The sequence below is a fragment of the Pongo abelii genome, chromosome 21 (genome assembly GCF_028885655.2).
Source record: "Pongo abelii isolate AG06213 chromosome 21, NHGRI_mPonAbe1-v2.0_pri, whole genome shotgun sequence".
In the NCBI taxonomy this organism is placed as follows: domain Eukaryota; kingdom Metazoa; phylum Chordata; class Mammalia; order Primates; family Hominidae; genus Pongo; species Pongo abelii.
Window position 1 is genome coordinate 49,807,420 of NC_072006.2, and position 20,442 is coordinate 49,827,861.

The window sequence follows — 20,442 nt, forward strand, 5'->3', positions numbered from 1 at the left end:
ACTGCAGACATCAAGTATGGCTTCAAGCATTCAGGCACATGTTTTATCCAATTCACCTATAATAAAAATTAAAATATCATATTTTGATCCCCATGTTAAATAAAAGACTTAGTTATCTTTCCATTCTCTCCACAGAAATAGTGCTTTACAGAATTGAGGTCATAAATGTAAACAATGAATTATTCATTTATATGGGTTTTGTGCAATTTTTAGAGTTTGTCAGCCTTTAAAAATTTGCAGTTGGTTGCAATTTCCCTCCTCATTTGAAATAGTATTCTCTTTTGTACTCATTTGTGCTTGGTTTCTTTCTTTTTTCTTTTTCTTTTTTTTTTTTTTTTTTTTTTTTTTGAGACGGAGTTTTGTTCTTATTGCCCAGGCTGGAGTGCAATGGTGCAATCTCGGCTCACTGCAACTTTTGCCTCCTGGGTTCAAACAATTCTCCTGCCTCAGCCTCCCAAGTAGCTGGGATTACAGGCATGCACCACCACGCCCGGCTAATTTTGTATTTTTAGTAGAGATGGTGTTTCTCCATGTTGGTCGGGCTGGTCTTGAACTCCTGACCTCAGGTGATCCGCCCGCCTCGGCCTCCCAAAGTGCTGAGATTACAGGTGTGAGCCACCACGCCTAGCCTGTGCTTGGTTTCTAAAGGAGCTCCTCATTTATCAGGTTTAGACCATACAAAATCTGGATCTGCACTGGCTCCATTCTTCAGCATCTTAACGACAGTTTTACTAAAGTAACAACGTCACTAGCGTTCTCAATTTGCAGGATTTCCATACTCTCCGTTTTTTGGTGTCACCAGGCAATGCAATGGCTTCTTGTTCTCTGAAAATTGCATATAGAGAGATGTGAGTATATGTCAATATCAGCCTATTGCAGATGTGAATTATTCAGCCTCAGAGAGATCAGACCCCATAGAGCACTTTATTAAGGCAACTGAAGCCTTCATACAAATAAATGGGGGTCTGAAAGTTGAAGACATAGAGTTTCATACTGAGAAGTGGTCAAGGGGAAGAGCATTGTGTTTGAAGAGATGCTACGCTGGAAGAAAGGGTGTAAGCAATTCCTGGGGTTCAGTTTCTGGAACAGCCAAGGTTTGGCCTGGGGAAGCCAATTTGGAGCATCAATCAGGCACACGTGGAGAGAGGCCTGGATTATGCGCCTAACCCTGGAGGTTATTCAAGCTCCTCCTTATGGTATAAAGTAAGGCTAACCTGTGAAGTAGAAGAATAAAGGGTGAGATGCTTGGACCCTGACCACATTAGGAACCAAATCTTGCACCTAATGGGAAAAAGGAGGTGGGATCATTTTTACATCTTTGGACAGGAACGGAATGAAGGTGAGTTTGGGGGCTCCTAGAATGATCATGGGTTCTGACTTATCCAGTAGAGTCCCAGTTTATGCCTGTTGTCCCAGTGTAATAATTAATGGCACCTCACCTTGAGACACTTTCAAAAGTGATTTGGTTTGGCCAATAAAGTATGTGGTTGCCCTGGTTAGAAATAACTTTTAAAAGGAAGATAAGGAGCAACAAGGTTTAGTGAGAAGTAAAGGCCTATAATGATTGGCTGATGAATGGTGCCCAGGGCTGGGCTGGGTTTACTGGAATTCCGTCTGACCTGGTCTGGGATACTCCACCACTTCTGTTTTCTCTCTACACCCACTACTCACCTCATACTTGCCAATATCCCTTTGACTAATCCCTCCCTTCCCACCCTCTTTCCCAAAATATTCTTCTACTTATACTTCTGCATTGGAGCTGGTTTTGTCATCCCCAGGCCCACCCAGGTCTTGGAATAGACCAGCCAACACCCAGACCTCCCAGTGTGGCCTTGGTGAGCACAGGAGACTGGGACCTCTGGAACTTATGGTATTTTTTGCAGGTGACCAGACAGATAGCTTCAGTTTGGAAGTTGTTATTGTTCCCCTGGCAACCGCCATAGATGAATTTGGAGCAGATCTTAGTTTTTTTTATTGTACCACCAGCGTGGTATGGAGGTCAGGCAGGGGCCAGCCTCCTGTGGCATACTGCATATATCTGCAGGGAGAACGCAGGACAGAGCTGTTTGAGTGCCTGTCTCCCTGGAGAACGTCCATCTCTCCCCTTCTCTGGCCACCATTCTCTTTCTCCACTGAGAAGCAAATTTGGCTCAGGGCTCCGCTCCCAATTCAGTGTGAACCTTGACCACTCATTTTACCTCTCTGGTCCTTGACTTCCTCATCTGTAAGATGAGAATACAAAATCCAAACCTGCTCGTCTAACAGGGCTGTTAGAAGGAGCAGCTGTGACATCACATGGCTTCTTTTTCCTTGCCTCCCCAACATCTGAACACTAAATCTGGCTGATTTTGCCTCCTAAATAGCTCTCCCTTATTTCCTTTCTGCTGCTTTCTTAATTCAAGCATCATTATCTTTTGCAAGGACTTCCATGAAAGGCCACCAGCTGATCTCCAAGACTTCTCCAATCTGCTCAACATTGGTTTCCAGAATGGCCGATCTGCTGGGCACAGGATAAAGTTCTACCAAACCCAGAGGGACTTCAGAATCCATTTTCTCCTCCTCCTCTCCAGCTTTATTTCTTATGCTGCTCCAACACCCAACTTCCCAAACTTATACTCTAAAAATAGCACTTTCTTACACACCCCGTGCCTTTGCACACGCCTGACATATCCAGCCCCCTCTTGCTAAGTGAACTATTGTTCATTCTTTAAAACCCTTTCCGGACATCGACTCTTTTATGCAGTCTTTCCTGGATTCGTTCTTTATTCCTTGATTTTCTTCATTGCTTTTCAATCTCGCGCACACATTTATCATTTCCATTTACTTTCTTGTTCATATTTTCTGATTGCTCCTTGAGAATGTGAGGTTTTTGAGAGGGGATTGCATCTTATGCCATCTTGATACAGCAGTTTCTAGCAGGTAATTTGGCATAGAGAGGATGCTTCAGGAGTATTCACAGAAAAAAACCCAAAACTCAAATCTACCCTGATCTTAAGCATTTATTGAGCAATTATTTTGCCCATAGTGCTATGAGGTACAAATAGAGTTCTTTAGAACCCCATAGTCTGAAGCACACAAACCAACAATTATAGCATTGATTAGTGTCAGGCACTGTTCTTAGTAGTTGACATCTATTAACATTTAATCTTGTAAAGTAGGTCCTGTCATTGTTCTCATTATGCAGATGAGGAAACTAAGGTTTAGAGAGGCTAAATAACTTTCCTGAGGCCACACAGATGGTAAGGGATTTGAACATAAGTTAGTCCATTGCTGTTAGGATCAAGACCAGATCCCTTACCAGCTCTCCTTCCCCCATCTAGCCCAGCTTCATCTTTCTCTCTTTTTAAAATTTGTTACTTGTTTATTTATCAAGAGAAACTATTTCTCAGCCCACATATTCATGCTTCATGGTTCAGGAACACAAGTCAGTGACAAACTTTAACCCAAAGAAATTCTTTTAATTCCAAAATCACTTTGCACTCTGAAAGATACCAGCCTTCCTCATCTTCTGAAAATCTGTTATAGAATTACAATTTCTGTAGAAATCTATGTATGCCTTATTTCTTGGTTCATCAACAGCGAACCTATAGACAGATGCAATCCACAGGGATGCAACAAATGCTTGAACAATATGAAACCACAGATGCCTGGCTGGAAGGCCACACATTGGAGGTTTTGTCAAAGCACTGAAAACCTATTATTGTCTTGAAAGGTATGTCAACCTAAAGTAACAAGATTCAGAAAATACGATTAAGTAGGGTGTTTATTTGAGCCCAAAACTCGAGGATGGCCACTTGGGAGTACAGATTCAAGTTGCCCTGAATATACACTACTGGTTTCCTCTTTCTTGTCTCGTGCTCACTCTCTGCTTTCCAGGCTTTCTAGGCCTGAACATCCTGCCTCTTGCCACAGAGCCTTTGCACATGCTGTTACCTGTGCCTGAAAGACTATTTCTTCCCATTTTTGGTCTAAGTACTCATCTTTCAGATCTTAAATCATGGATCTCTTTCCCAGAAAAACCTTTTCTAACCTTCCTGGCCACAGTGAGCAAGTGGAACCCATCATGGGTGTCAGGGGCACCAATCAATATTTGTTGGATGAATAGAATGAATGAATAGTCCTTGATGATCTTCTTTAGAGCTCAATAATATGGGCAGAGAAGAAAGAGTGTAGGCGGTCTAAGGTGGTCAGGGAAGGCATGCTGGATTTATATAGATAGAGAGGCCTGGAGAAAAAAGCCAGGAAATACAGATTATATACCTGTCTCTTATAGCTATCATATAACCTGACACAATGTTGGCATTTGATGAGACTTCGGTGACTACTTGGCATCTCAAGGATCACTGAAGAGTAGCCAAGAGACCATGTGGTCCAATATCAACACCTGTCTTATGGAAAGGGAAACTGAGGCCCAGAAAGGAAAACTACATTGTTCACATCACTTACCAAAATAGAGGAAGAAATGAAATAAAATCCATGTCTCCCAAGTCCAGGACTTGCAGATTTGTGTCAAGTAGAAGATGTACCTAAACTCTTGGTCAGAGACCAGCCATCAGTGAACCGGGAGACAAAGTTAGTGCAGTGCAGGTGGAGATAGGAGGTGAGGGCACTGGGTAATTTAGGAAGCATCTGAGTTACCTTTCTGAGGTCTAAACATTTCTTTCCATGGCTGAACAGGCAACACTTCATGTTTTCTGGGCAATCTCTGGGTTTGGTACACTGGTCTGTTTCTTCCACTTCGCATTCCACTTTGATTTTGGGACACGGCTCTAAGGGAGGGGAAGATATATTCCCTCGAGGCCTTAAAGGAGCCAGTGTTCCCCTTCCCCGAGCCCAGGGCACCCCTACAGAGTTAGAGAACCTTGTTTCCACTTCACCTGTCCCCAGAAGGTAGTGGCCCTCGGGGGCTCAGGAATTTCACAACACTGCCCACATCCCCAACCCCATAACAAGTCACCATCGGATCCCTAAACCAACCCCTACCCCCTGCCCTCACCGTCTATGAGATTCCTGAGAGAAAGACGCATTCCTCTAAGACTATTCTGGTCACTCAGCCTTGCTGTGCTTGGTTGCTCCCCCAGGAGGCACTGTGGCTCTCGACGATTGAGATTAACATTTCTGGCATCAGATAGCTGGGCTTTTGAATTCTGTGCGACCCTTGGTGTGCCAGGCACTCTCTCTGAGCCTTGATTTCCTCATTTGCCCATAGGGTTGCTTTGAAAACTAACCGCAACACAGTTTGACAAGTCACCGTCAAACTTCCTGGGGCAACATAACGTAACAATGAGTAATATGGATGAAGCACTTACTGTGAGCTGCCTTTTCTCCTTAATCCTCATTACAAATCTATGGGTAAGTACTCTTAATATTCACATTTTGTAAGCAGAAGAATTGGAAGCATAAGGAGGTTATGTGAATTTGCCCAAGATCACACAGCTACTCAGGGGCGGAGCCACGATTTGAACCTACAATGTGTGGCTCCTGAATGCTGACTTTCAACCACTAATTTTCAGTGCCCAGTACAGTTAGCTGCTAATTGTGAGTCTTCACATTTCAGCATTCCAAGGGACTTCTGGAGATCATTCTTTAACCCAAAGACCAGGGTCCTTTGTGGGTATGGGTGTGGGGGCTGCAATGAGAACATTTGGAAGCTGACACAGGTGGTGTTGTGGGGAGCAGCCTGTTTTTCTTGTGGGAGACTTCCTTGGGCTTACTACTCCTTCTTAGTTCATTTCATGAGCTGTAGGTCTAGGCACCTCCAGGAAGAACTCTTTGGAATGGCAGCAAGGAGCCACTTGCCACAGATTCGGATGCCTGTATTCACCAAGGGAGTCTCTTACCAAGAGACTCCAAATAGCTCCCCTCTTTCCCACCCGGAATTCCAGGCAGAGGTGGAGAAAATAATTTCTCAACTGCAAAATTATTCTTTGTTCCTTCCTCCCCACTGAGTTTCCTTTCCCCATTGCAAGGACAGAGTTCCCAATACTTACTGCCAAGGATGACTTCAGCGTGCCCAGGTTCCTGGATGTTCCCCAAAAGGATGAATGGTACCAGGATTGGCAGAAGTCCTGAGAGTCCCATTTTAGGAAGTACTGGCCTGGTTGATGGCACCAAAACTAAGAACTGCTGCTCAGCAGCTCCTACATCTGCACTTTGCCTGCCCCAGTGTGGCCCAGCACTCCAAGAGACAGCCCTGGAGACAAGCCAGCCAGACTCCCCCATCAGGAACAGCAGATCCCTGAGGCCATCAGTGGGACTACCTGGTACCTACCCTGGGGGATAGGCGGCTCCTAATCCTCAGCAATCTGAGGCTTTCTGGTCTACCAGGGAAAGAGGGCACATCTTGTCTTGGGCTTTCCAGGCTCCCTTAGCAGAAGGGGAGGTTTAACTCCAGAGTCTTCCATTTCCCAGGGGGAGTTTGCAGGTTAACAGTATGCTAGCTCTCTTCCTTCTTTCTAATTTTACTCTTCTCCTGACATGTCTATTCTTATGTTTTATTTTTCTCACTCTGTTTCTTCTCTTTTCTGTGCCTCTGTATGTCTTTTACTCTGTGCCTGTCTTTTTCGCAGGGAGTCTCTGTCTGTCTGAGTCTCTTTCTCCCTGCCCTTCACTTCCCTCTCTCTTCTTTTGTATGTAAAGATTAGTTACATTTATCCTTTAAGTCGTTTGATTTTGCAACAATCAATAACTTCTTTCGTTACTTTGGGACTTCTCCAACTCTGTTCTCCCTTTGTCCCTGTTGTCACAGCTACAGCATTGGATTAAAAGTCACACCCTGAAGCATTAAGGCTTGAGCATCTGTACCAAGTTTTATATCCTTGGTATAAGCCCGAAGGAGGTGAGGAGCTAGTTACCTGGGCATCAATCCCGTCGGCAAAGGACTGTGGGTAATGGAAGGATTTCTGCAGCGTGGCAGCCGGGTTTGTGCAGCAAGGCATGTCATCAGTGGTGAGTGACAAGTTCATTCCTTTTTATGGCTGAATAATAGCCAATGCACATTGACAGCCTCCTACCTCTAGCATCAGTCCCTACTTTTCTGCTATGGGTTTTCTCTGGCCCCCAGGGAGCTTGTATAGCTTGCAAGCATAACAGTTTGAAAGAGCAAGGGATTTAGTACCCCTGGCATCCAGTGGGCATTGGGAATCAGTGGACAAATAGCTTAGCTTCCCTATCACTGGAGACAGATTAAGAAAATTTGTGATCTAATATCCAGAATCTACAAGGAACTTAAACAAATTTACAAGAAAAAAAAACAAACAACCCCATTGAAAAGTGGGCAAAGGACATGAACAGACACTTCTCAAAAGAAGACATTTATGCGGCCAACAAACATATGAAAAAAAGCTCAACACCAGTGATCATCAGAGAAATGCAAATCAAAACCACAATGAGATACCATCTCATGCCAGTCAGAATGGTGATTATTAAAAAGTCAAGAAACAACAGATGCTGGTAAAGCTGTGGAGAAACATGAATGCTTTTACACTGTTGGTGGGAATGTAAATTAGTTCAACCATTGTGGAAGACAGTGTGCCAATTCCTGAAAGATCTAGAACCAGAAATATCATTTGACCCAGCAATCCCATTACTGGGTATACACTCAAAGGAATATAAATCATTCTTTTGTAAAGATACATGCATGCGTATGTTCACTGCAGCACTATTTACAATAGCAAAAATGTGGAATCAACCCAAATATCCATCAGTGATAGGCTGGATAAAGAAAATGTGGTACATATATACCGTGGAATACTATGCAGCCATAAAAAGAAATGAGATCACGTCCTTTGCAGGGACATGGATGAAGCTGGAAGCCATTATCCTCAGCGAAGTAACGCAGGAACAAAACAAAATACCGCATGTTCTCACTTGTAAGTGGGAGCTGAACAATGAGAACACGTGGACGTCGGGAGGGGAACAACACACACTGTGGCCTGTTGAGGGGGCAGCGGGAGGGAAAGCATCAGGATAAATAGCTAATGCATGAGGGACTTAATACCTAGGTGATGGGTTGATAGGTGCAGCAAACCACCATGGCACAGGCTTACCTATGTAACAAAGCTGCAGATCCTGCACATGTATCCTGGAACCTAAAATAAAATAAAATATTTTAAAAAAGAAAATTTGTAAGCCTGTTTTACATGATTTTTTAAAAGGTCCCAATAGGATTGAGCTACAGTAGTAACCAGCTCATAATAGACTCTTGTCTCTTCCCTTCTCTTCCCTGAATTACTCATCCCACTCCCCATCTTGTATGTCTTGAGAGATCTCTCAAACAAACTACCTGCACCCATGCCCTTTTCCCAGGGTTAGTTTCTAGAGGATCCAAACTAAGGCACTGTCCTTGGGCCCTTGCCTAAAAAGGGTTTTACAATCTTTTGTAGAAACAAAGGAAGATAACAATAACAATATTCCTGGAACTCTGAACTCTCAAGTTCTGATGGTCTTCACTCCCTTGAATGATGTCACCAGAAGCCTCAATGATCCCTTACTCTGCAAAGTGTAATGTGCCAAAAAGATGTCAATTACTCAGCCTCAGAGGCACAGGACTACATCAAGTACTTTATTGGAAAAAATTGAGAGGGAAACAGGTATAAACTGGGAGCTCTAGAAGTTGGAGATAAAGGGGACATAAAGATGAAATCAAAACGGAAGGATATTGTGCATCAAAAGAGCCAAAGATGGAGGAAGAGGAGGTAGATGCGAGGGTTCTGTTTTGGGAAGGGCTAAGATCTTGGAATGCTGAGAGTGAAACTGGAAGCCAATCTGGAGCATCAGTCAGGTACACAAACAGTCCTCAGAGCATGAGCCACATTCTGGCAGCTCTTCCAGCGCATCCTTATCCAATCAGGGAAAGCCTGTTGAGAACGTAGGACAGAAACAGCTGAGCATCTTGGGTTCAGCTCATCTTTGGAGCTTGAAGTTATGTTTATACATCTTTGCACAGAAAGACACTAAAAAGTAGTGGGTTTGCTTTGGAGAGCTCTCCATTTCCTTCAAGGAAAAACGAATAGGAGTGAATCGCTGCCAAAGAGTTGTGTTGAGACATTGATGGCTTGGAAGGGTTGGTTGGTCAACGTGTCTACGTTTAACATCCTGTGCCTCTTCTGCAATTCATCTCTGAGATTTCACCACTTCTACACCCTTCCTCCACCCCTCCCAATTCCGCTCATACTTGCCAGCATTGATTACTTCTACATCCCTTCTCATCCTCAGTTCCTCATACTCAGAAAGTAACTTGGTCTAGCCTTTTGCCAGGTGCATTCTTACCTCCTGATCAGAGCTGGTTCTGTCAGCACCACGTCTGCCAAAGATGTAGCTGTCCTGGAATGGACCGGCCAACACCCAGACCTCCCAGCATGGGACTGGAGAGGATGAAAGATCGGGGCCCCTAGGACTCACGTTTTTTCTTGCAGGTGTTCAGGCAGTTGGCTTTGGATTGGAAGTTGTTATTGTTTCCCTGGCAGCCACCATAGACAAACATGGAGCAAGTATTATTTTTCTTGTCATACCACCAACGAAGAAAATAAGCCAGGCAGGGGCCAGTTTCTTTTGGCATTTCGCATACATCTGCAGAGAGACTCCAGAGTTGAAAACTCAGTGTGCCCACTCCAGAAATAAACAGTTGTTATTATTCTCCCTGGCAACTACCATAGATGAAACCAGAATAGGCTCCTTTTCCCTTATCACATGGCAGGAGCACAGCTCCATTGACATATTGCACACATTTGCAAGGAGACCCCACAGTGGGCATCTGCATCCCTGGAGATAGGGTTTTTGCAGGTGTAATTAGCTAAAATGAGGTCAGACCAAAATAGGGTGGGCCTCTATACCAATATGACTGGTGTCCTTATACAAACAGGTTAATTTGGACAGAGGCACACAAACTGTGAGAACACCATATGAATGTGAAGGCAGAGATTGGGGTGATGTGTCTACAACCCAAAGAACACCAAAGATTGCCAGCAAAGCACCAGAAGCCAGGGGAGAGGAATGGAACATGCTTCTTCCCCATAACCCTGACAAGGAACCAACCGTGCTGACACCTTGATCTCAGACTTCTAGCCTAAGGAACTGTGAGACAATACATTTCTGTTGTTTGAGACTCCCAGTCAGTGGTACTTTGTTATAGCGACTCTACCAAACAAATGCACGTCCCAACTATATAATGCTTACACAGTTCCATTTGGGTAAATCTCCACTGCTAAACAATTAGATCCTGTTGATTTTTACCTCCTAATAGCTCACCTCTCTGCCAGTCTCTTTAATATAAGCCTCAGTGTCTCATGCCTGGACTGTTGAGATAACCTCAGATTGATCCCCCTGCCTCCAGTCCTGGCCCCTCCAATCAATCTTTCATGCTTCCCACCAGAGGGAAGGATCTGATGGATCTGAGAGCCAGGCTTATCATGTCATTGCACAGATAAGACCTACCTTCACTCTATGACAATGCCCTCCCATGACCCACAAGGCCCTTCATTGTCTGGCTCCTACTGTGATGCTGGCCTCCTCTCCTGCCGCAGAACCCCTCTGAGCCACATGCTCCAGCAATATTCAACACACCATGCTACCTCCATACCTCCAACCCTTTGCACTGCTCATAGTGACACTCTTCTTCCTCCAAAACCTTTCTCAGACATCAACTGCTGTGATGTCTCTCTTGACTCCATTCTACATTCCTCACTGCCACACCTTGCTTCAGAATCTTGTGCATTCATTTTTCATTTGTTTATATCTTCAGTCTCATCCCTGAGGCTGTGAGTTTCTAGTGTGTCTGCTTTCATTTTGGCATCTCAATTCCTAACAGGTAGTCTGGCACAGTATAGAACCTTATGGAATGTTGAGGATAAAGGAAATGTATCCTGATCCGAACTGAATAAATTATTCATTGAGCACCTATTATGTGCTCAATGCTTCAAGGAACAGAGAAAAGGCATGATCTCTGCTATTTAGGAGCCCTTACCCAAGAATTACAAATAAGCGAATAGGTATCAGGTGGCTACTATGTGCCAGCCGTTGCTCTAAGCACATCATGCAGCTCAATTGGATCCTCAAAATAACCTTTTACACTGATCCTTTTATTATCTGAGGAAACTGAAGAACAGTGAGGGAAAGTTGTTAATTTATCCAAGACAAAAAGCCTGGTAAAAACTGGAGGTAAGAGTTGAACTCAGGATGTCTGAATTCAGAATCCTTACCTGCTGGCACATGAGTGACTTAGCCCCCTAACCTGCCCACTCTACTCTGTCAAGTCCTGTTTACTTTGCCTCCTACATCCTATGCTTTCTTTCAAGCACGTCCTACTCTTCTTCATCCCCTCAGCTACCTCTAGTTCTGGCCACCATTTCTATCATCTTGAAGTCCTTTAAGACATTCTGTTCCTCCTATTTTAAACTCGATAGATGTAGTATGAACCTGGTCATGTGATGCCCTGCCTCAGTGGATTGCCATGGCCCTTGGGATCCAGGCAAGACTCTTTAATCTGGCCCACCATACCTGAATTGTTTGATCTCTGCCCACCCAGAATCTCTTTTCCTTGTACCATGCTCGTGCTCACTCTGTGTTCTAGCCTCCCCAGGCCCCACCACTGAGCCTTTGTGCATGCTACTCCCTGTGCCTGGAAAACCCTTCCACCCACTTTTTGCCTAAAACATTACCCATCTTTCTCAACTCAGCTCCAGATTTGCTTTCTCAGAGAAGGCAATCCCAACCTCCCTGACCACACTGAGCAGATCAAATCCTATTGTGGGTCTCAGAGGCACTCAATCAATATTTGTCAAATGAATAAAAACAGAATCTTTGATAGTCTTTTTGCATCCCAGGGAGATGGGCATGAAACTAAGATGCAGCAGAAAGGAAAAACCGTCTGTTCTGGAGCAGTCAGGAGAGTTGTTTTGGTGCAAAGTTGGATTTGTGTAGGCAGAGAGGTGGTCACTCCATAGCAAAAAAGTTAGGAAATATAAATTGCTTAATTTATCACTTGCAGCAGCAATGTTGGTATATGTTAGGGCAACAATGGCCACCTGGGGGCTCAAAAAATTATAAGAGTGACAGGTATCCAAATAGCCAAAAGAATCTGATTCAATGCCACTCCTTCACCAATCATTTGTTTTGGGAAACTGAGTCTCGGACATTACCTGATAGGAGAAGGTCATTCCTAATGGCACACACCATATTTGGCACAGTAATGAATCTAAATCACAGGTCTCCCAAGTCCAGCAGTTTTGCCAGAGAGCAGCCCTCAGTGATCAGGGCACAAAGCCAGTCCAGGAAGGCAGAAGGTGAGGACAGGGGGAGGAGGGGTTGGTTATTCTGCAGCTCTGAATATTACCTTGTTTGAGATCTAAACATTTTTTTCCGCAGCTGAAAACACAACACTTCTTGTTGTCCTGGCATTGTCTGTCCTTTGTACACACATCCCTTTCTTTGAATTCACATTCTTCTCTGATTTTGGGACATCTCCCTAGGGAAGGAGCAGTTTTACACCCGTGTGCCTTAGAGAGCATAGTGTCTCCCCGCTTTGCCAGACACAAGGCAATTCTAGAGAGTCAGGGAAGTTTGCTTCCACTTTGCTCGCCCCCAGGAGTTCTTTTCCTCAGGGCGGCCTCACTCACTTCCCTACTGCCTACACCCGGCCGACTCACTCCCCACTGACCAATCCTCCCTCTCTTCCCACCCCGCAGCTCCATCCCATCTAAGGCAGAATTTCTCAACCACCAGTGATATTTGGGCTGGATAATTCTTTGTTTAGGGGGCTGAACCGGGGATTTTAGGATGTTTAGCAGCATCCCAGGCCTCTTCCCATCAGACTCCAGTAGCACCCCTAATTGTAACAACCGAAAATGTCTCCAGGCACTGCAAAGTTCTCCTGGAAGGCAAAATCGCACCACTGTGGGCCACTGATTTAAGCTGATGCGGTCTTTTTGCCCTTGTTGAGGAATCGGTGTTTGGAAGTTCCTCTAGGTGGTAGTATTATACAGCAATTAGTATCACTTACCCGGAGCCAGTTTAGATTTTGAATTCTGACTCTTGGTCTGAATTCTGACCCTCTTTGAAACTTGGTTTCATCATCTGTAAGATCATTTTGCCCTTACAGAGTTGTGAGAAAACAATGAGACAAAGTATATAAAGCCCTAATCAGAGTAACTGATGCGCAGTCATATTATCTAACACTTGCTAAGTATTTACCATAAGCCGAGCACTCTTCTAAGCATTTTAAATGTATGATCTCATTTAATCTTTATAATCGCTCTATGAAGGAAGTTCTATTAATATCCCCATTTTACAGATGCGGAAACTGAGGCCCATGAAATTTAAGTAACTTGCCCAAGATTACAAGGCTACCAAGATTTGAACCCACTAAGTTTGATTTCAGATCCCTCTGTTGTTTTAGAAATCTCTTTTCAGAAATCCTTACTTCCTGAGTGTTCAGCAAATGATAACAATGATCGTTGTTACATTATAGTCATGGAACATTAGTGACTTAAGTTTCAAGGGACTTCTGGATGCTGTCCTTTATCTCAAAGTTAGGGATCCCCTAGGTATATGGGGATACTTTATGGGACTACATTTGAAAGAACCGGGAGTGGATAGAGATGATGCCTCAAGGAAGGGGACTGTTTTGCTTGTGGGGTAAGGAGAAGGTCCCTTGGTTTCCTGGATTCCTGTAGCGACTCCCCTGAAAGCTAGATCCTGTGACTCTCCTCCACCTCCTTGATAAAGACCCTCCACTTCAAAGGGACTGAAAGTGGGGATTGCCTAAGTCGGGGTTACTGCATTCCCAGAAGGGATCTTCCACAGGAGGGATCTTACAAATATCTCTCTCCTCTCCCATCCCGGGACCTGGGCTGAGATGGTGGGCAACCCACATCTGAAGAGTTGTTCCCTGTTCCTTCCTCCCAGCAAACTCCCCTCTCTCTAGGATAAGGGCTGAGGCCAATACTTACTGGGAAATAACCAATCAGTCAGACCAGGTCCCTGGACATTCGCTAAGAGGACGAATAGCACCAGGAGGTTCAAAAGTCCAGAAGATCCCATGTTGAAGAGAGGCCAGCCTTTCTGGTAGTTCCAGAATTTGGAATGCTCAGCTGCTGCACCTTGGATATAAGAACTGGAGACAAGCCAGCCACCCCCTTTCTTGCTGGGAACACTAAGTTCCCAAGGTCACAAATGGGACTAACTGGCACCCACAGCTCACAGCTTGGGAGGAAGGGTCGGTCTCTTATTGAATGGATCTTGATCCTTACACTCCTAGGCTGCACTGGGCTGGGGGCTCTAGTCAACCTCAGGGAGTGGGCAAAGCGTGTCTCCCACTTTCCAGGCTACCTTCAGAGTGAATGCCACCATCTTGGGTCTTCATCTTGATAACTTGGAGAGCAGTGGAGTGTCCTCATTCTTCATTCATTTTCCATCGTACGTGCGCACTTACTAGCGCACCCCTTCTGCTTGTCTCTGACAATGTGTCACCGTCGGTCTCTTGGTATCTCATTGTTTACCTGTGCCTCTCTGTGCCTAAGTCTAACTGTTTCTCTTTTCCCACGGTCTCTGTGTTCCTTTCTCCCTCTCCCACAGTTTCCTCCCATCCTTCTCTCTTTTATTTCATCTTTGGTTCACTCATATTCATTGACTAAGGCCAAAGAATACAGATTTGCCACAGAGCAGGGTGCAAGGGAGGAATCAGGCTGATAGCAGAGTCTTCAGAGAACGTTTCTCAAAGTTTTGTTGCTCTGAGAGCAAGAGAGAATATCAGAGCTTAGAGGGAGCCTTTATCATCAATGCGAGCTCCTTGATGTCTGAGGAACTATGAAGTGAAGGGACTTGCCTGGGAGACTACAGTGGAATAAAGTTCAATAACACAGCGGACTTCGGGGATTCTAACTGGGCTGGTAGAGGAGCTGTGGGAAAGAGGTGCTGGGGAACTTGAACAGCTTTCCTTTCCTACAGCCACGGAATCTACACTGGCCACTCAACCAGTCCTGGGAAGAAGAGAGACACTCTTTACAGAGTAAATGTTATCCCAAGGGCTCCCGTTTTCTTCTCTAACTAGGTGTTACCCTTTTGGGCCAAGTTTGTTCTCCAAATTTTCCTACATGACAGACAAAGGCCAAAGACAGGCTTATCATCAGAGAGTGACTATATGGTCACGAAATTTAGGATCACAGACAGAGCCCCCATAAGAATCCCATCCCACCAACTTGACAATCTCACTTAAAGAGACTACTGAATTTTCTTTTCTTTTCTTTTCTTTTCCTTTGTCTTTTCTTTTCCTTTGTCTTTTCTTATCTCTTCTTTCCTTTTCTTTCTTTTCTTTTCTTTTCTTCTTTTTTTTTAAAGACATTCTTGCTCTGTCATCCAGGCTGGAGTGCAGTGGCACAATCTTGGCTCACTGCAACCTCCCACTTCCTGGTTCAAGCAATTCGTGCCTCAGCCTCCCAAGTAGCTGGGATTACAGGCATGCACCACCACGTATGGCTAATTTTTGTATTTTTAGTACAGATGAGGTATCGCCCTTGGCCAGGCTGGTCTCCACCTCCTGGCCTCAAGCAATTTGCCCGCCTAAGCCTCCCAAAGTGTTGGGATTACAGGCATGAGCCACCGTGCCTGGGAGAATTTCTAATGAACGAGTAAGATGTCCTAAGCAGTGCTGTTTCACTCATTTCATTTCTCATATTCTCACAAACTCAGCCCAGGAGAGAGTGAAAACTGGAATACCTAAGTGGAAGGGCTCTGAGGGACCATCAAGCCTTATTTCTCATTTTATAGATGGGAATCACAAGGTCCAGAGAAGTGAGGATGCTGACTAAATGTCACCCAGCAAGTGAGTGTCAGAAATAAGATTAAGAGGGAGCTGAGCATACAAGTTCTTGCCAGAGGACACCAGGGCATGTTTTGATGTTTGTGTGGATATAATATTTTCTTGTAGAGTTGAAGGTAGAGAGGAAGGGTGAGTCTAAAGGAATGAAGTAATGTCTTTAGTGGAGACAGAGGCTGAACACCCACAAAGTCAAAATCAGTAAATTTCTTTCTTTTTTTTTTTTTTTTTTTTTTTTTTTTTTTTGAGATGGAATCTCGCTCTGTCGCCCAGGCTGGAGTGCAGTGGCACAATCTTGGCTCACCAAAGTCAGTAAATTTCTAAATGGTACCCAGGATCCCCAATTAAGGCTGGATTTTTTTCATAAATTTTATTGAAAATAAATTAACTATCTTTATGGTTGTTTCATTCCATTCTGTCTTGCCTAATTTTCAGGCCCATCCAAGCATCTTACTTTCCAAGCAGGTGAAATAAAATTTATGTCTTTGGGACTTGGGATGAATCATGGTTTTGGCCCCTTTTCTCCAATAATTTCTTGGAGAAGGCTGGGTAAGGACCTATCTGGGGTTTTGCCTCTCCTTTCTTCATCCTTTCTTATTGAGGGGCATGGTGCCCTATCTCTGCCTCCAGGCCAATTCTCTCCCAGGAACAATCCTGTGCTCAGAACAGGGGACTCCAATGAGAACCAACAAGACCAGCCTCTTCCTGGCACCTCCTGCTTTTTCATTAGCCCAAGATCTGTCACATGGACTGATTCTCTGTCACTGGCTTCCTGTGTTGTTCCCTCTGCCTCTAACTCTATTACTAAGTTACATGCTTGCTCCCCCAAGTAAGCTCTGAACTCCATTAAACAGGTCTGTGTCTAGAAGCAGCGCTTAAAACATGAATAGGCCCCAACTAAACACTGAGTACATCTTGCTGGATGAGCAAGGTAGGTGGGGGGGATTGGTAGGTGTGTGAATAGGTAGGTAGCTATGTGGATGGGTGGGTGGCTGGTAGAGTGATAAGTGGGAAGATGGTTGAGCAGGGAGAGGGATTAGTGAGGAAAGCATGGATATTTGGGTACATGAATGTATGGATTATGGACGGGTGGATGATTGGGTGAATAAGTGGATTGGATTGAATATAAAGATGGATAGGGTAGTGATGGGATATGTGGGCCTATTGATGGAGGCTGTTTGAATGAAAGGTGGATGAGTGTATTGGTAGGGAGATGGAGGGGGTTAGGTATAGAAATGATGAATATGTATTTTGATGGGTATGAAAGTGTGTGCATGTGTGTGTGTGCAGAGAAAGGGGGAGGAGAGAGGTCAATAATAAGAAGATGAATTAAAGGCTAGATGGGCAAGTGGGTCTGTAGAAGAAAGATGAGTAAGAAAGCTAAGTGGATAGACATATGGAGTGGGCAAATAGCTAAGTTGAAAAGTGTGTCAGTGGAAGGATAGGAGGGATAGGTGAGTGGGGATTGGGTATTTGCATATGTGTTGAGTGAATGGATAGGTGAGTAAAGGGATTGAATGCTTAGTGAGTAAATAGGTGGGTGGAAACATGAATGTACAAGTGAAAGCATTAACCAAAGTTAAAGATATAAAAGAATTATATAGAGAACAATTTATACTATTCTAAAGTAATACTTGTGAAAATATAGGAAAAATGGATCAATTTTACCAAAATATAAAAGACCAAAATTTGCAGAAGAGGAGGTAGAAAACCTGCAGACTATAAGATGAAATATTTGAAAATTACTAAAATATACCACTAGAAAGAACCTGACCTAGATGCTTTTGGAGCTGAATTTTGGTAGCCTTCAAAAAACACTGAATTGCTATATTATGTAAAATATTTCAGAGCATAGAAAAAGTAGACAGGTTTCCCAATTAGTTCCCATACTCATTTTTTGAAAGTAATAAGACCCAAATAGAAAAAACAAATTTAAAAAGACCTGTTTTTCTTTTGACTATAGATGTGAAAATTCAAACTATACTATTAGCTAAAAAGAACCAATAATATATTGATACAACACACTGCAATTAAGTTTATTAAGAATGCAAGGATGGCTCAAGAAAATTTAATAATTTATTATGCCAACAAATTAGAAGAGAAAAATCATTATGTGACTGTATGCTTAAAAGGTATTTGATAAAATTCATCAGTCATTTTCAGTAGTAACTGTAAATGGATAGGAAATAAGCTTAAAAAGGAAATAACTGACCAGGCACGGTGGCTCCCACCTGTGATCCCAGCAGTTTGGGAGGCCGAGGTGGGTGGATCACCTGAGGTCAGGAGTTTGCGACCAGCCTGGCCAACATGGTGAAACCCCATCTCTACTAAAAATACAAAAAATTAGCCAGGCATGATGGTGGGCACCTGTAATCCCAGCTACTTGGGAGGCTGAGGCAGGAAAATCACTTGAACCTGGGAAGCAGAGGTTGCAGTGAGCTGAGATCGCGCCTGGGCAACAAGAGCGAAACTCCATCTCAAAAAAAAGAAAAGAAAAGAAGAGGAAAAAGAAAATAATTTAAGTGCAATATAACTTATGTATTCCAAATTCAACAACAAATATATTTTTATGTTGCAGGAGCCATTGACTTTAAAATAAGGAACTAGACAAGGATGGATGCCATTGCCTTTATTTTCATTATTATTTTGGAGGTTCTACACAATACAAGAAGACAAGAAAATAAAGTCGTGAAGTTGAAAAAAAGCCAAATATATCATCACTTTCAGATGATGGGATTATATATAAAATCAAAGTAACATCATTCAATATTGTGATACTTAAGATAATTTGGCAAGTTGGATACAAGACAAAACTGACAGCTCTTTATTATGCTACTCATAATTAATGATTTTGATGATAATATTTTCTACTTACTATTCAACCTCTGGGGTCCATACATTTCAGTCCACAACGTGAGCAGCACTTTTCCACCAATGGGCACTCCTCATCCTGTAGGCACTTGGGTTTATCAATCTTGGTACATAGCAAGGGCTTGCGTGGGCAGAAGCCTTTTTTGACTTTATGGGGTAAAAGAAAACACTTGACCTTGAAATACTTGGTCATAATTTGAGACAAATTTGGGGAATCTTGGGAATCTCAAACAAGGTTTTATTCTGATTAAGCTTCTTACCTTTCCCCCTACAGTAACAATAGACTGGAGGAGGCAGAGTATCAACTTTCTACGACTAATAACTTGAGGCCCATCAAGAAAAGTCTTACCATCTCTGACTTGTACCATCTGATAGGATTCCTGTCTGCTCCTACAGAATTAATGGATCTGGGTTATATAACCCCAGAGTACCACAGGTGGCAGGAGTATTAGCACACAGAACCTTCTTGTTTTACAAATTGTAGGCATTGAGGAGTATTTAGAGGGAAATGAGTTGTCCAATGCCACATAGAAAGCCAGTAGAAAAGTTGAAGTAGGTTGAAAAGCCTTTGACTCCTGCCACCACACTATACTGAACCTTAGAACCTTAAAGCCACACCTGGACAATCCCTGGGACTACATGGGGGAGTAAACACCTGCCTTAGAGGAGACAGGAAAGTTGGCTTCTATCCAACATCATTTGCTACTAATGTTTTCCCCCGCCCGACTTACAGGATATGAATATGATGTGCATGCTTTGAAGTTCTGTGCAGACATGAGGGCTTATTAGGAATACACCTCATGGTTATGAATTTTTTATGAATCGGTGAATATTGTCACCTTGCAAGTCATTGAGGAACGAGTCTCAGAAAAAATAAGTTTTCTTGGGGAAGAATAGAGAGCAATACTATGAATTACTGGCTTTGAAGAACAGCACAATAGTCTTCAGAGATCAAGAGGTTAATATAACTTGTTGGGCAGTAAAAGGGGTTCCCAAGGATCCTCAAAGATGAGCCCAAGGGGCATCCAAGGTTCAAGACACCCCCCAACTCCATGGGACAGCATGGCATCCTTGGCACATGCCCAATAGATTTGGGAGGTATATCCCCAATCCTTACCTGTCCAGGCCCTGGCACAAACAAAGCCACACCTGGATTCACAACATTTGTCTGTCTGGGGACAATCGATGTCACTGTGACATGAAGGTGGACACTCCTTACGTTCAGTGAAAGGGAAGAGTGGGCATTGTCCATCCTTAACTAAAATAAGAGCAGATGTGAACTTCTTAAAACCCCATCCCCATCCCACCACCCTTCAAAAGCCTTTCCTTCTCTTCAAAGCTAGTATCCCTTTCTGCAGCTTGGTTCACCCTACCCAATCCATCTCCAGTAGGCTGTGGAAGAATGAAATGTCTCATCATATCATGGGGGATATGGTAGACAGCGTGCTGGGCTTGATGCCTTAAGCCCCATGGTAAAGTCCCAGTCCTGCTACTTAGTGAGTTTCCTCTCTATAAAATGAGGATAATTATGTGAAATCTACACAAATCAGTGTAAGCCATTTTAGGGTATTTGGTTTTACTTAGAATGAAATGGGGATCCATCGCAGTGTTCTCTGTAGAGAAGTGATATGGCCTGACTCATGTTTTGAAAGGGTCATTGTGACTACTGTGTTAATAATAGATTGTAAGGAAGATAGAAGCAGGGACACCTTTTAGGAGGCTGTTGGGGTAATCCAAGTAAGAAGACGGCTCCTCAGATC

General features: G+C 43.6%; 2 protein-coding genes and 1 long non-coding RNA gene across 6 annotated transcripts in view; 1 reads left to right on the forward strand and 2 right to left on the reverse strand.

Annotated features, from left to right (window-relative positions):
• Positions 1-427: 427 nt before the first annotated feature.
• On the reverse strand, positions 428-14,063 carry LOC100445295 (eppin). 4 transcript variants are annotated; one of them, XM_054541814.2, is made up of 6 exons: positions 13,947-14,049; positions 12,332-12,463; positions 9,403-9,570; positions 8,049-8,090; positions 4,639-4,769; positions 428-1,214 (listed from the first exon to the last, which is right to left on the reverse strand). In XM_054541814.2, exons 1-6 carry the CDS (start codon positions 14,035-14,037, stop codon positions 1,176-1,178), a joined length of 603 nt encoding a protein of 200 aa, XP_054397789.1. In that variant the 5' UTR covers positions 14,038-14,049; the 3' UTR covers positions 428-1,175. The 4 variants fall into 4 exon arrangements, with proteins under 4 accessions (XP_054397789.1, XP_009231919.2, XP_009231918.1 ...); XM_009233643.3 differs by lacking the exons at positions 428-1,214; positions 4,639-4,769; positions 8,049-8,090 and adding an exon at positions 8,537-8,858 and having other exon boundaries at positions 13,947-14,063; XM_009233644.3 differs by lacking the exons at positions 8,049-8,090; positions 9,403-9,570; positions 12,332-12,463; positions 13,947-14,049 and adding an exon at positions 5,991-6,156.
• On the forward strand, positions 13,518-18,572 carry LOC129052132 (uncharacterized). Its single transcript, XR_008516958.1, has 3 exons — positions 13,518-14,212; positions 16,666-16,742; positions 18,390-18,572. It is a non-coding gene; the product is annotated as an uncharacterized LOC129052132 (long non-coding RNA).
• The window catches only part of WFDC8 (WAP four-disulfide core domain 8), a 28,090-nt gene continuing 25,474 nt past the window's right edge, over positions 17,827-20,442 (reverse strand). The window contains exons 5-7 of the mRNA XM_024238986.2: positions 19,800-19,940; positions 18,687-18,829; positions 17,827-18,287 (exon numbers count right to left, since the gene is read on the reverse strand). Coding sequence (XP_024094754.1) covers positions 18,690-18,829; positions 19,800-19,940 — 281 coding nt within the window. The 3' untranslated portion in view covers positions 17,827-18,287; positions 18,687-18,689. The remainder of the gene's footprint in view (positions 18,288-18,686; positions 18,830-19,799; positions 19,941-20,442) is intronic.